Consider the following 16,255-nt stretch of genomic DNA (forward strand, 5'->3'; position numbering starts at 1 on the left):
ACTGTCTGCATCTCCCCCAGCAAAATTCAAACTAACACAGACACCACTAACAATCAGGTGAAGAAATCAAAAGCTTTGCAATTCTATGCAAATCACATTAACACCAAAACAGAAAAGTAATTGCAAGAATCTAAAAAAAAAAACAAAACCTCCCTCCTCTGATTAATCCTGTCATATGTGTAATTTTACAGAGACAGGATGTAGGGAGAAGTTTTCAGATGTTTGGTGGTGGCAAACAGAATTAAACTGAAATGCCATCCTTACCTGGCCTGTGCCTGTTGCCTGCCTCAGCAGAAAGGGAACCTCCTTGAGCCCTGCGAGATCCAACTTTACCCCCAGTGCCACCTGGGTAGTGATAGATGACAGATGCTGAGCACAACCCCTCGAGGGCAGCTGCAGAGAAAAGAGAAAAACCCAACAGATTAGTAGAGACATTTGCAAGAAGTGAAGTCGATTTGCACCAAAAAAAAAAAAAGCCTGAAATTGGAGGTCTAATGACAAAGGCCAATGAAGACTCTGAGGTGTTCAATGTGCTTTTCACCTGTGTGTTCATTCTCAGAGCTCCCATTGTCCCAACCCTACTGAAAGAAACTGCAGGAGTAAGAACTTGTCACAGCAGAGGAAGTTCACATGAAAAGCAATTATTCCACAAAATCAGGCAAGATGCCAAGAGAGCTGACCAAGGTAAGGCCACTCTCTCACCACCTCCAACAGGTTCATGCCCATTGGGGGAGGTTTTTAGTGGTTGGGAAAAGGGAAATGTCATCTTCCTTGACAAGGAAATACCAGCACAGATAGATCAACATCAGCTCCCTGGAGAGGCTACACAGGAATCCTGCTGGAAGCACATAAAGTGAAAGAAGGTGTCTGTGAACAGCACACATCAATTTATTGAGGATAAATGATTCTTTGGCAACCTCACTGCCTCCTATGAGATGATAAGCTCAGTGGACAAAGGAACAGCAGTGGATGTTGTGTATTTTGGCTTTCAAAACATCTTTGGACATGGCCTCCCACAGAATGCTGGCAGCCAAATCAGGAAGATTGGGATAGCTGGCCTATAAAGTTGGTGGAAAAATCAGCTGGACAGCCAGAGACTCAAAGGTTTGTGATCAGCCAAATGGCTGCCTGTGATCAGTGGAGTCCCTCAGGGGGACAACACTCATGCCTTCATTAACTGCCTGGATGACTGCATGATCAGACTTACAGACTTACCAAATTATTTGGATTGCAAGAATCCTCTGGAGGTCTCTGAAGTAGAATTTGAGGAATCCTAAGCCATTTAAATTTTTGGAATTGTGTAAGAAAAGAAGTGGGAGGTCAAAAGGTGTTAACGTTTTCATTGTATGTAATCTACAGGACCATTAGGAAGATAAATGGGTTTGCTTGTGGAATGAGAAAGCTAAAAGCAGAACTGGAGAAAATTATTGTCCTGAAAGGGTATGAAATTGAAAAGAAGAAATTGTGCTCAAAGATCATTTTGTATCATTTGTATGGCCAATAAATAACAAAAAGCAGGTATGAGAAAAAAGGAAGGAAACTATGGAGGAAAGGCAAGGTAAAAAAGCAAATCCTAGGACCTAATATGAAAGGAAATTATGCCAGTGCCACTTGCAGCTTTGAGAGATGTGAAGGCAAAAATCTTCTCCTGAGAGTTCACAGTGGACACCCATAGGAAATATCTTTAAAACACCTATACAACCCAGTGAATAAAAATCAGATATTTCCAAGGAATCATGAAAAATCAATCACAATTTTTTTTAAATACCACAGTACCACAATTTATCCTATTTAGATTTTCCTAAACACATTCCTTTCTCATGTCTTATTGACCAATTTTTGCTTCAACTCAACTCTTACTCACACCTGATATCCAGATTTCAGTCACCACTAAAACCATTCCTACTTTTCACAATGCCTAAGGAAATCACAGAGGACAGCTTGATTTACTTGGGTTTAGCCAGTGCCACCACCCAACCCTACCTCCAAGCCACAGGAAGTCGTTGACAGAGCGCAGCAGCTCCACTGCCATGTGATAATGCACCAAGGAGTCCTGCAGCATCCCAGCCTGCAGGCACAGATCTCCCACGTGCTTCCGCATCCGGCCCTGGCAGCGCTTCTTGTAGTGCCTGCAAAGTGAAAGGTGCACCTCAGTTACTGGCAGGGAATGCTTGCCTGGGGTAAGAAACACCTCAGGTCATTTTTCTTTCCTCTTTAATAGCAGATCAACACTGGTTCACTCTCTGCCTCTAAGCAAATATGAATGCTAACTAAAAAGGACCAACAATTTGAGGATATATTGGAAAAAAAGCAACATATCACATGTTTTGGCTAGAGTCCCAACCCCTGATAACCTCCAAAGCAGGACTACACTGAGTATTTGACTGCCTGTCCATAGCTGATATGCTGCTTTCTTGCATTTCCAGTACACCCAAAAGCTCATTGCTAAGGCAGGATGGTCTCTTGTTCTGCCTTTTCCTGTCCCTCAGTAGGGATGGATGGTTCTTGTGCTCCCAGGAAGCTGTTCTTGAGTAAATCCCAGAACTCCATGGATGCTTCCCATGGAATCCCTCACATTTTGGCTCTGAGCATATTAAAGGTGACCTTTCCAAAATCTTGCTCTGGGCCTCTGTCTCCTCTGCTGTCACCCTCTTTACACAGCCCAAAGGTATGGGGGGCCCAGAACCCCCCAGACCTCACAAACATCCCCTGCTCCCAGTCCCTTTTTTTAAAGGGATGATGAGTGAAAAAGCACCATCAATCCAAGCAACAGCTGACAGGGTTTCTTCTCCTACTCTTTTTTTACATGTATAAATGAAGAGTGATGTTCTTCCCAAATGAACAGACAAAGCCTACTGAATATATTCAACAGGCACCTTGGTAGAGCTGAAAAGGCAACTTGGGAATAAATCTGTGTGATAAAAGCACTAATCCTACTGTTTTATTTGGTTTTTTTAGTACATCTCAGCTAAAGAAATATAACAGATGCAAAGCAAGACACACTGGACTTGGGAAACACCTCATGGTCTATGTGACAGTTCAGAACAACTCTGCTCTCCCAAGTCCATGAACAATCCTCCTGTTCTGCCTCCTGCAAAAGCATTCCCTGGCAAGAATGTCCTTGCACTGCAACTATGAAACTGTTTTATGAGGAAGAAATTTAAATGTCAACTTAGATATTTTATTAATTTTTCTATGTTACTTTCAGTAGTACACCCTGTTGTTCTACTAGTGTCTTCTAAGTACATACACAGAGGCAGGCAAGTTTACTTTCCACACATCACACCAAGGAAAAACAGACACTTATTTCTTTGGATAGTTTAAACTAAAAGTCTGTCAATAAAGAAATTTTAATTTGAATAATTGCTGAGATGTCATTCTTTATTGTATACATGAAGTCCAAAGAATCTGGTAAAAATACAAAGAACCACCTTGGATTGCCATAGTTGTAAACTCACTCTCCAGATGGCTAAACTCTGATTTCCTAGAGTGAGACCTGAATGTAAGAGGAATGCCAATGTTATGAGTTTGGAGGTTTTTTTCAAGTGAAGAACTCCCCAGAGGACCCTAGAGATGAACTGAAAGATCACTGAAATAATCTCCATAAGGCATCTGAACAAACTGTCTTCAAAAAGTCTGTAATGTAGAAATGATAAAAGGCAAAGAGGTACAGAACATACAAAATATAAGGGTAGGAATGAGGATATTAATTTATTTCCTTTAGGTTTGAAGACAGGCCAGGAGGAATGGCAAGAACCCAAATAATTACATGTCACTGGTTTATTGCCTTCAAGGCTATCACTTTGGCTTGGGTAGTTTACACCAAAGAGAAGCATCTTTTCAGCCACAAATAATGACTCATTCCTTGCAGTTGGTTTGGAAAAAGGAGATGAAGAGAAAGTAACTGATTTATATGGATAGGGGACAGAAATTGAAAAGGAGAAGATAGAGAGAAGTACAGACAATAGCCTTGCAAAAACTAAAGAGAAAAGCTATTGTCATTGTCTACAAATAAAATGGAAATAATAAAAGGAGACAAGAAATACATCTCCTATTGCTTCTCTCCATCTAAAAAGTGATAAATAGTTCCTATATAAATGTTTGCACTTTTCTGATCTGTCACACCATATTCACAATTGATGTGAAGGTGTTGACATTAAATGAAGCTCAATACAACTGTGGTTCTTTATCTTTCAGATGTGTCAGGAATTGAAATATTTGTCCTTTATTTTTCAACAAGTGTGTATTTTATAGACCTTTTAAGAACAAAAATGCAAGAAAATTCAAAGTGAAAGCTAAAGCTGCTCTCTGTATGAACTATGGAAGGGCACCAAATCTTACCAAGATTTCAGTCTGAGCTTTGAGTTATAGAAAAATAACTCTATCAAAAAGTTCTTTTGTAATCTGGAATCAGCATTGCACAGGAGTTTAAATTTATTATAAATCAGATTCTCCTACTCTCACACTCCAGATTGAAAATAACATTGTCAATGTTATATTGCTTTACTTTTTTTTTTTTTTAACATAAGCAGTGGAATTGGAGAATCACTGTTTCCTTACACAGTTATAATTCCTTTCAAAGGTGCCACTGCTTCCAATTCCCTTTCTCTACACTTTCAAGCAATCTTGGTGTTTATGAGTGAATTAAAGTTCTTATTCTCTCAAAACTAAACTTTGTAAGTGTTCTTCCAGATTCTCCAGCTAGCAGATGATTAAGTTCATAAATATGAATCTTACAGAAAAGAGATGATGCCTGATTGCTAAATCAGGACATGATATCAGAATAGTTTCGATCACACTGCCTCACTGCTCTTCCTAACCCAATTCTGCTGCTGATTTATGCCCACATCAATATATCAGAAGTTTGAAGGCATTTATTCACCCAGACATCAATAAACACTGCTCATAAAAATACTGTTCTTTGGGAAACTCTTCTTATTTATAGACAAATGAATTATTTATTCCTGATGATGAAGAAACTTACTATTAATTATGCAAAAACTGAATTCACACCACCTATTTTAGGCTCTTCAAGGTATTGCAGAGACAGGATCCATCTCTTACAGTCCCTGCAAAGGGTCTTTGCCAGCCTCTTGGAAAATATTTTCTCATCAATTATAGAGTAAGTTTGTACAAAACAAATGTGTAAACTGTGTCTTAATTAGGTACTCACAATGAAGTACCACAAAATCAATTACTTCAAGTATGTTCAAAAAGACAAAAGGCAAAGACTTCATTGAAACAAAACTCACTCTCCACAGACAGCAAAACTTCATTCACTTCACATTTGGGAAGCCTCTTTCTAAAAAAATCCACTGTCTACAGCATCAGGCCCTTAAAATCATGTCCAAGGGACTCATTGTTTCTTCAATCCATCCTGGGGTGCAAATTTAATGAGAAAAAGTCCTAAGTGCATATATATTCATATATATATATATTTATATATATATATATGTATGTATACCTCACCATAAAATTTTTAATACTGAGCTAGTTTTGCTTCACAGCTTTAGCTGAAGAACTTGAAAGTGAGAAGCTTACAGATATCTTCTCTCTGATTTTTTTTTAAACACTGTTTACATATTTTGGTTCTCTCCTGCTTAATCCTAATCTATTTGGGGACAGGAAGCCCACATAAATTAACAACCACTTCCTCTAGGGTCTCTTTTTCTAGGCCAGTTCCTTGCAGCACCCTACTGCCACAAGCAGTTCCTGTTAATTTTTCCTCTAGATCACTTACAACATTAAATTTCAAAGAAGCACCTGAAGTGTCCCCCTACAAACCCCTGGCTGAGTGTGATGCACTCAGTGCCACCTCATCTAGGACCATCCATGGAATGTTCCTTGGTGTCAGTCACCCAAACCCCTCTTCTGAAGGGCCTTGCCACAGGGAAATACTCCATTGACTACAGAACTAGTTTAAAATCTTATTTTCTAAAGTTGTTTAGGTTAATGCTCTACCAAACACACTTCTGTGGAATCACCACAATCCTGACCAGTGATCACTGCAACAACTTCAAAGGAGACGACAATACATCTGTTCCAGGAACTACAAAGAACTACTTGATTTCCATTTCTGCCTTATTTGCTCTAGAGGATATGTGCTTTATTCTTTCATCTCCAGCTCTTTTCTAGGATCCCAGAATAGCTTTATGGAAAATTCAGTGCAACAGTGTTATATTTCAAGACAGAATTTATTTTCACTACAAACCATCCAGAAAGAAATTTGAATGTTTCTGGATCCTCAAAATTTGGCTAAACTTACAAACAAGAAACATGCAAAATCAATTCTCAAAAGTGTATTCATGCAAAATGCTCCAACAAAAATTTCCATCAAGTTCTACTAATTCCAGTTAGCATGCAGAGCTATAGAGATCACCAATCATAACATTATCCAGACTTAAAGAGACACAGCTACGGCATTGGATCGACTGCCAGAACTTTTGAATTTGGAAACCAAACACAGGCAGCAACAGCTTCATGGCTTTGGAGTTTAAAAAATAAAGCAAATTCCAGAGGCCAGCAGCCACCTAAGCAGACTATGTGTGTCCTACAAAAAAACTCAGCATTGCTACCAAATATAATTGCCAAAATGCGCCAAAAGGGGGCAACTGCAGTGGTGAGGCTCCAGCAGCAATTATTTTTGTGTGTACTAAAAAAAATAAAGATAAAAAGCAACACTAAAATATGCAATGAAGGCGAAGTGGAGAGGCAGGACATGGGAAAAAAGGTAACTATTTTCAAAGATACACAATCACATCCTACCTTTTTAGACCCAACAACAAACTCACAGGGCAGTATGAGAGAAGAAGGGGGGGAAAAAAAAAACAGAAAGGAACAAAACAGAAATTAGAAAGACAGAGAACAGAAAGAAAATTAACAGCCACATACACATACTGAGATCATCAACTTTGATAAATCAGTCCACAAATCCCATGTAGAGAAAGACACATCTATAAACAGGGCCCTACATCCTCGTCCCTCCACAGCTTTAAATGATGCCAGCATCAAAAAAGAAAGAACCTAAGACACAAACTGATGTAAACAACATTACAATGAACTGATCCAAGTAGATTTGCAATCATACCAAAGTATGTTTATTTTTAACTGAAAACAGAAATAAAATAGAAAACTTAAAACAAAGGGGATTTTCAGTATTTCTGGCACAGGTTTCCTGGTTTTCAGTTTGTAGAACGTTTTTATGATCATGAGAGCATGTGTTACCATTGTTCTCCATCAATCTCCCAGCCTCTACAAATAACTATCAAGTGCAACTGATTTCACAAACTTTTTCAGTTATCCTCAGCAGCCCTGTGACCACATAAATATTTTATCCAATTTAGAGCTGAAGAAACAGAAAGAAAAAATAAATCCATTTTCCAAAATCCCTTCTGGGCAGAATGCTCCAGGAATTAAACCATGGTCAGCCTCTCAGTCCTACAATTTCTGTTTAACAGGACAACCTTTCTTCTAAACATTTGGGGACTTAACCCACTATTTTTCATACATAAAGTTTTCGACTTTCAAAAAAAAGTTTTTCTACAGACAAAATTCATGGAGTTTGTGCATGCTGTCATCTCAGCTCTGGGAATGTATCTGTTCTGCTCATTACACAAGCAACTTTTAAGAGACAAAGATCATCCTCACTTTTCCCAATAATTACCTTATTTTAAATAATAATTCATCTTCCTAATTTATGAACTTTGCATCTTAAAACAAGAAAATCAATTTGCTTCCATGGCAATTTTCAGGCAACCAAGCTAATGGAGGTCTTCTAATTGGGAGAGGGATAAATCAGGTTTATATATATAGCCCTGATTATCACATAAGTATTAACCTTAATATTTGGCCATAGAATACCTGGAGAAGAGTATATTTTTAAGATACAAACTATGTTTAGTAGTTTTAATTAGTCTTCAATCACGTGATCAGAATTATGCGATCCATGTAAATTCTTAACATATTTTCCCTCAAACTATCATCCCAATAGCTCCAGGTTACAGCTGCACCACACATTTAATTAGACCATTGCTACACACTGCCATTAAATTTAATTTTAGAAGTTATAGGAAAAGAGATGCTGATTTAGCCTAAGTAAGTATCCCCAATTACAGCAGCAGAGACACACCCTCTGATACAAGAACAGAGTGTGTCTTCTCTGCCACCTGTTTAATAAAGGACATTTGTGCTTTTTTCCTAATTGGCTGCACACTGACTGGGAGGTCAGGATACATTATATACAAAAATTGCAAATAGACAGAAAGCACATAAAAAGATCAAGGGACTTTCTTTGCCTTTAACCCTTTAGAAATTTCCACCTGCTCTAGAAAAAGCTGTTTCATTTGCCTCAATATCTCAACACCATCATGTTTTTATTTGTTTCTGTATAATCATTACGCTGACAGACTCAAAACAAACAAAGTAGCAAAAATTGTTCTACCAGATTCTCATGCCCACTTCCTGCATTCAAACAACCTTGAGCCCTCCCTGAAAAGAATTACACATCCAATCTTGCAAAAACAGAAACTGGTCTCTATTGAAGCAGGTCCTGGTAAGCAGTGCTTTCCCTTAATTAGTCAATCTGTCACTACAGAAGGGAATGTGCTAAAATAAAATCCTCTGAACTGCAATCCAAGCAATAAAAAAATCACAAGCAATAAAATGCAATGTTATTATCAACAGCTCACATCCAAAGACTTTGGCTTCAAAGTGTTAGTTTAATAAACTGATCTGAGTTCAAGCTTATTCCATGGACCTGAGTTTCTGCTTCAGAGCAGAGGGCAGAGATGCATCAGGCTGCATGAAAGGTGCCCATAAAGACTCCTGTGCAAAGAAGCTAGGAATACATTTTCATTCACCTTTCTGAAGTTTTAAAGTATAAATCCTAAGTTTTAAAACAATCAGAAGTACTAACTCCACAGCAAAATAGAACTGAAGAACTTTCTTATTACTGAACTGAAAAATTTGAATATTGAACACCTTTTCCTTGAGCAGTTTGGTGCAGCAAACATTTCAAGTACATCCATTGATCCAGACTTACTGAAAACCTGTTTGGTATTCAAACCTCCCAGCAAGGGTGTGTGCAGAGCTGAGCCAGTGATTAACTCTGGATAAAGCCCTGTGTCTACACAGGCAGGGTCACAAACCTTGCATTCTGAAAAGAACTGAAGCATCACACTGAATCTGTTTGAACTCCTCACTGCAACAGCATCAAACACCTGCTTGGAGATGTGTGGGCACAGCCACTCGAGCTCCCCACCAGTTCAGAACTTCTCAAGGAGTATTTCCCACTAGAAACAGCACAGCCACTGCTCAGAAATAAGTCCTGTATCTAAGAAACTGATTTCCAAATTACAGTTTTTTAGAAGACACCACTGAACAGCACAATTCATTCTGATTTTGAGATTCTTGGCCAACAATTGTCATTTTCTACCTATTTGAAACAGGAAAGTTTGATTACATTCAGCCAAATTTCATTCAAACTAAGTAATTAAAGACAAGATTCTAAAAAGGCTTGTCTAGTCCTCACAACTTTAGCACCCATGTACAAATGCAGTAACACAGTAATTTATATTGATAACTGAATAACAGTGCAGGGACAAACCAGGGACAATAAATTCAGAGCCAGTTCGAGTGCTCACCAAAGAGGAGCAGAGCACTGGGTGGTGTTCCAAGCAATCACAGATAATTTAAGAAAAGGCTTCAAACTAATTATAAACCTGCAATGCTTTCTTCCAGTTTCTTCCAGTTTCCAGGCCAGGACTAACTATGCAAGCAGAGCTGATGAATGTGATCTAAAAGCTTCACAAACCTGCCTGGATACCTGTGACCTTTTACACACACTAATAACCTCTGCTGGCATCCCTACAGTACAACACAGATTTGAACACCACTATTTCCACACACAGCCTGAGTTCTGACAGGGCTTCCCCACCACTCTCTTTGCCAGGACAAAAGGTGGTTGGTTATTTCCATCCCCTGGATTTGACTGCAAACAGTGGAGTCAAACAGATTTTGCACCTGCCTGTAGCTATCAAGCCAGAATTACTTATCCCTTGTACAGGAACTATGCAACACAAAAATCTGACAGATGAGTATGCACATGAGGAGGAAGGAAAAATGGAGGGAGAAAACTCTAACATAAAAAAACCCAAACAGGTAGCAAAAGAAGACAGGTAAAAAGCAGTAACAAACAATCACATAAAACAAAGAAGGACAGGGAAAGATGCTGGACTTCATTATCAAAATAAACAGTCATTGTCTCATAGAATGAAAAAGTAGACACAGGTTTACAGGGAAAAAATACAGTATGTAGGATTAGTCAAATATTACTCAACATGATATAAAAATAGTTTCATTTATGCTAACTGCATTTTTTTATTAATACTGTATGTCTATAAAACATTTTACATTTTCCAGCAAAAAGCCCCATTACAGCAGAATCTATCAAACCACTCCTGTGACTTCTTCCTGCTATTTGATGAGCTCCATCAAGATATAAACAAGCTCAGAACATCAAATACAGTGAGACTACACGCTAAATTCTCTTAAAACTGCAGCAAGCAGACACAGAAAGCTCAGAGCACAGCCTCTGTTGGAACGAGGCTCACCCTGTCCTTTCTAATAGGCTTATCCTAAAAGCTGGCAAGTGCCACAGATGTGTTTTGTTAAGACCTGTGAGCTGACAAAAGTAGCTGCTTACCTACTATCAGTGTCCAGACCTACAAAATCCTTCTTCTCAAAAGGAACACAGAGGAGGGGGATCTTGTCTCCAGACTTATCAGTGGCTCTGTCAAGACGCTTGGACTCCAGCACTATGAAGAGGGACTCGATAAAATCTTCTATTCTCTTCTCCACAGTTTCACACTCCTCATAGCTGGGATAAAACGCTACATCTGTGCGGGGCTGCTCTGCAATCTCTCCTTGAAGCCCAAAGACAAACAACCGGGAATCGTAGAGAGTAGAGCCGTACATTTCCTTCTGAAGATGGAATTTTTCAAAAGTCTGAGGCCATTCCTTTGCTGAAGAGCACTCTGTGATAGTGATCAGCCCCACAACTTTGCGGTGTGTCTGAAAGTCGCCCCACTCGTTGTTCTCTGGGGGATAATGGTGCCTGTAGCGGATGTAGAGCACTCGCTGCGAGTCGCGCACGTTTACTTGGCTCACGGCTGAAATCCGCTTGTAGATCCTGAAAAAGCTCTCTTCAGGTACAATGCCAACGGGCTGAACCACAACCAGGAGGGTCTGATGATCCTCAGCACACTGCATGTAGTCAGGAACACTCATTTTGCATCAACTGCAGGCTAGTGAAAGAAAAACGCATCATTATTTTTTAACATTTAGAAGTACACAGGGTTGCTGAATCAAACCAGGGCTTCGATGCTAAACACTTCTGCATCCTGAATTTATGTGCTATGATACCACTATTTGCTTCATTATTTTAGTAAATGTTCAACCATGCAACCTACTAATGATGTTACACTGTGCACAAGGAGTACTTTTAGTCACCTATCAAACAAAAATCTGTAAATAAAGGTTTTCCAAGTGAATCTCACTCCCTGTGTGCCAGCTCACACAAGTCTCCACCACAGTCACTGGGCAGAAATGCCAGCTCAGGACAGCCTGTCAGCCTCAGGCTCTTCAGTCCCATTTTCTTGGGGAAAGATGCAAAATTGCGTGGGGTGAGATGTAAACAAGCACCAAATGGGGATCACCAAACTTTACACAGCTGTCACTGCTCGCACATGGCCAAGCAGAGGAAAATCAGGACCATAACACCTATTTTTGAGGAAAAGCTGTCTTGCTTTCTCAAAACACACAAAGGTAAGGATCAGACAATGTTTTCTGCCTTTACACTTCGGTATTTAGAATCCCTTTTCTCCCGAGCTCTCTAAAACGGATTATTGCACTGCAGCTGAGTCTTGAATGAAGATGCATATCCCTGAGTTCTTTCATGTCTGAGACCTCGTGGACCTCACAGATCCCTTCGTGAATTTCAGCTCCAAAGCCCTGAACCATAAATACCAACAAAAACCACAAAAAAACCAAACCTCCACAAAAAACATCCACACGGACAAAACAAAACAAAACAAACATAGCCCAGCTTTAGACTCGACACCATCGGTTTTACAGGCAGAACGACGAGCTCCGAGGCCAGGGGGACACAGGTGACACAGAAGGAGCTGCCTTGAGGAAGCGAGCTCAGAACTACGGACTGTGCGTCCCTTCTGCCACCGCACTGCCCGGGGTCTGCCCAACAACCCCATTCCCAGCGTGCAGCCCCATTCCCAGAGGTGCAGCCCCATTCCCCCGGGTTCACCCCCATTCCCCGGGGTGCAGCCCCATTCCCGGGAGAACAGCCCCATGCCCAGAGGTGCAGCCCCATTCCCGGCGGTGCAGCCCTATTCTCAATATGCAGCCCCATGCCCAGGGGAGCTGCACCGTCCTGACACTTCTCCCCGGCAGAGGCCGCATCGGATGGGAGCTGCCCCCTTTCCCTGTTCCCAGGATTGGCCAAGTTCAGCAGGGAAAAGAATAAACAGCAGAAGAGCCAAGCGCAGCAGAGGCGCGGCGGAGGCGCACACCCCCCCTGAGCCCCTCAGGGGCAGCGGCTGCGGCTGGGAACCGGGGAAGTGACTCTGACAGCCCGGACAGGAGCCGGGCTTCGGGCAGCGGGGGCGGGCGGTACCCGGGGAGGGGGCGCTCCCAGCCGGGACAGGAACCGCTCTAGGACAGGGGGACGCAGCTGCCAGGAGGGAAGCAGCACTCACAGCCGGGACAGGGAGACGCGGCTGCCGGGCGATGAGCGGGGAAGCGGCACTCACAGCCGGGACAGGGGGACGCGGCTGCCGGGCGAGGAGCGGGGAAGCGGCACTCACAGCCGGGACAGGGGGACGCGGCTGCCGGGCGAGGAGCGGGGAAGCGGCACTCACAGCCGGGACAGGAGCCGCCCCGCTGCCGCCGGAACTGACGGCAATGGCCGCTCCGCCCCGCATGCGCGCCGGGCCATGGCGGGAGAGTCGTGAGGGGAGCGGGCGGTTCTGTCCGCGGTGCCGCTCCCGGGGCTTGCACGGGGACTGGAAACCTCTGCCTGCGAGCACGAGGCATTCCTCCAAGAGGAACGTGCTAAAAGCAGTGGATGAATGACTCAACTGTGTATGAAAACTTATAGAACGCATTGAGGCTTCCTGGCATTCCCAAATCCTGAAATTGCTCTGCTGTCATAGAATCATCCAGTCCAACTCTCTGCTGTAACCCCAAAACCACACCGCCAGACTCAGATATCTCTTAAACATTTCCAGGAGTGGTAATTCCACTGTCAACCTGGGCAGTGTATTTCAATGCCTGACCAGCCGAACAATAAAAAAAAAAACAAACTACTATCTAATGTGGATCTCCCCTGTCTCAGCTTAAGTCCGTTTTCTCTGGTTCTCACACGGCTGGCACAGCCAGAGTCCAGCCCCAGCCCACAAGCTCCTTTGAGGAAGTTGTAGAGAGCAAAGAGGACCCCCCCGAGCCTCCACGAGAAGAGAGATCTTCCTCTGAGAGATTTCTCAGTCATGTACCTTAAATGGCAAAATCTTGAAAACTCTAGAAGTACAAAAACTCGGGAAGTATGAGCCTTGTATGAGAGTTCAGGTGAATTTCTGGTGGAGCACGTGAGAACCTTAATGTTTCAGTGAGGCCAAGTGCAAGGTGCTGCACCTGGATGACCAATCCCCAGTATCAACACAATAAATGGATTGAGAGCAGCCCTGCCAAGAAGGACCTGGCAGTGCAGGGGATGAGATGCTGGACGTCAGCTGGCCATGTGTGCACGTCATGCAGAAAATCAAACGTGTCCTAAGTTGATCCCACAGTGTGGGCAGCAGGTAAGGGAGGGGATTCTGCCCCTCTGCTCCAGTCTGCAGTGCTTCATCCAGGTCTGGAATCCCCAGCACAAGAAAAACTCATGGACTTCTTGGGGCAGGGCCAGAGGAAGCCATGGAAATCATCAGAAGGCTGAAGTGCCCCTCCTTGGAGACAGCCTGAGAGAGTTTGTGTTGCTCAGCCTGGAGGAGGGTCCAGGGACATCTTATTGCAGCCCTTCATAAGGGGCAATGTCATGACTTAAAGAAGTGGCACTCCAACAAAATAACTTCAATAGAACTCACAGTGTTCAAAAAATTTGGATGAACAAACGCATTTATGCAGAATCATAAAATAATTTAGGTTGGAAAAGACCCTTAATATCATCAAATCCAACCTAGTACTGCCAAGGCCACCTCTAAACCATGTCCCATCTACATGTCTTTTATATCCCTATGGGATGGTGACTCAACCACTTCCCTGGGCAGATGGTTCCAATGCTTGACAACCCTTTTGGTGGAGAAACTTTTCCTAATATCCAATCTAAACCTCCTCTGGTACAACTTGAGGTAATTTCCTCTTTTACTGTCACGTTACTTGGGAGAAGAGATTAACCCTCACCTGGCCACAACCTCTTTTCAGGTCTCCTCAGCCTCTGCTCCCCTTGGGTTCCCCCAATTTGGGAGACATGAAGAAAAAGAACAGCATAAAAGGAACTGAGCCTTGACCTTCAGTTATCTTCCAAAAACGGACATTTTCCAGAGGGAAAGGAGCTGGAGAGAGGGCAGCACAAGCTGGACTCAGACAGAGGCTGCCAAACCCCAGCAGCAGCACGGCCTCAGGGCCAGAGAGGGGTGGGGTGAGCTCAGCTCCTGCTCCCTTTGTCCCTGGGCTGGGGACAGTGACTCAGAGAGGCAACCACGCCTGGCAAGCTCTCAGCTGGCAGAGGGAAAATGAGCAGCTCTGAGGAGCTCAGCAGGTCATTCACCTCTGCCTTCCCGCCACCAAGATCAATACCCTCAGAAATCCTGGTAGTTTGATGAGGGTTTATTTATATATTGAAATCACCAAAGACCCCAGCAGTATTTATAAGAAATTCACTGCTGGAGTAATGTCAGCTGTCTCCACAAGATGTCACAAGACGCTAAGGATCAAAAAGGAAACCAATCCTTCCAGACATCCAGGCAGCATCCCAGAATATTTGTGCTTCTTTTCAGATATAACATACACACAATGGCCTCACATAAGATGTAATCTCAAGAGAATTATATAGCCTAAGAAATACGGGTTATCTGCAATAGCTAACTATAAATGATGTCCCCAAATACAGTAATTTTGGAATTTTATCATATACTGTAGTTATCCTTCCACCAAGGTGCTTCCAACTGCTCACAGTGCTATATTTTATTAACAAATCAGTATAATTTGTAGCCTTGTCCTTATGTACTGGGCAAAGTCTGTATAAGATAGTAACATTCAGTCAATAAACTCCCTGTGCTTTCCATTCAATGATTCTTCATGGGTACATTCATTTCTCCCCTAAATTCCATGTGAATTATTATTGTATACTCCGGAAAAGCTTCTGCTCTTCTCTCTCATATTAAGTAGAGATCATTTAGTGGCCTTAGCAAAATTCTTACCAATACAAACGATCAGGTGCGTTGTTTGCAAAACATACTGGAAAGTTTTTGATTGAAACCATTAATGAATTGATACAAATGATGTGTCATTACATCCAGAAGTGCTCACTGCCCAACAAGCACAGGCAAACTTCTGGAGCCAACACTCCCAGCAGCAAAACCCCATCCCTATGCAGCAGGCCCACAGTGTAAATGGGAGGAATGTGTTAATAATGAAGATGCACAGCCTCATCATTGAAGTAAATGGGCCAGGAGACCTGCTCCTTTAAAAAGGCCTTTATTAGTGAAATCAGCTCCAAGGGGGTCCGCGGGGATGCGCATGCTGCCGCTGCTGCTCCTGATCACGGCCAAGAGGAGGAGAAGTGCAGCTCTGTCCTCACAGGCAGAGCTGGGTCTTCTGTCCTCGTCGAGAATCCCTGACAAGACAAAGTCTGCTCGTGGTCCAGGGGTGTCATGTTGATGGGGCACTGCTTACATCATGGTGGTAAATCCCAGCAGCTCGGGGTGGTCCACATCATTTTTCCAGCCTGGGGTCACTGGTTTTAGCTCCAGGTGTCATTTGGGCTCGTTGTCCTAAGGGGTGTTAAGTCCGGAAAATGTCCCTGTGTCCCCCTGCACTCCCCTCATTTGCATGTGGGTCCCTGATGTCACCCTCCTCCAGGCGCCATTTTCAGGGAAGCAGCAGCAGCAGCACTCGACGGAGGGAAAAAGAAACACAGAGGTGAGACAGGGTGGGGGCTGAGGAAAAATGGGGGCCAACAATTTAA

At 42.6% G+C, this 16,255-nt stretch overlaps 1 protein-coding gene across 7 annotated transcripts in view; it reads right to left on the minus strand.

The window, feature by feature from the left end:
• Positions 1-12,971, minus strand: part of TRAPPC9 (trafficking protein particle complex subunit 9) — a 439,395-nt gene extending 426,424 nt beyond the window's left edge. Inside the window, exons 1-5 of one of the 7 annotated variants that reach the window (XM_033069168.2) lie at positions 12,933-12,971; positions 10,703-11,303; positions 6,766-6,786; positions 1,984-2,129; positions 265-393 (exon numbers count right to left, since the gene is read on the minus strand). In XM_033069168.2, the coding sequence (XP_032925059.1) occupies positions 265-393; positions 1,984-2,129; positions 6,766-6,786; positions 10,703-11,286 (880 nt within the window). In that variant the 5' untranslated portion in view covers positions 11,287-11,303; positions 12,933-12,971. Of the gene's footprint in view, positions 1-264; positions 394-1,983; positions 2,130-6,765; positions 6,787-10,702; positions 11,307-12,770 lie in introns of all 7 variants that reach the window. The other 6 variants (XM_033069144.2, XM_033069159.2, XM_033069151.2 and 3 more) reach the window with 6 other exon arrangements.
• Between the last annotated feature and the right edge of the window lie 3,284 nt (positions 12,972-16,255).

Source organism: Catharus ustulatus, chromosome 1, assembly GCF_009819885.2.
Source record: "Catharus ustulatus isolate bCatUst1 chromosome 1, bCatUst1.pri.v2, whole genome shotgun sequence".
In the NCBI taxonomy this organism is placed as follows: domain Eukaryota; kingdom Metazoa; phylum Chordata; class Aves; order Passeriformes; family Turdidae; genus Catharus; species Catharus ustulatus.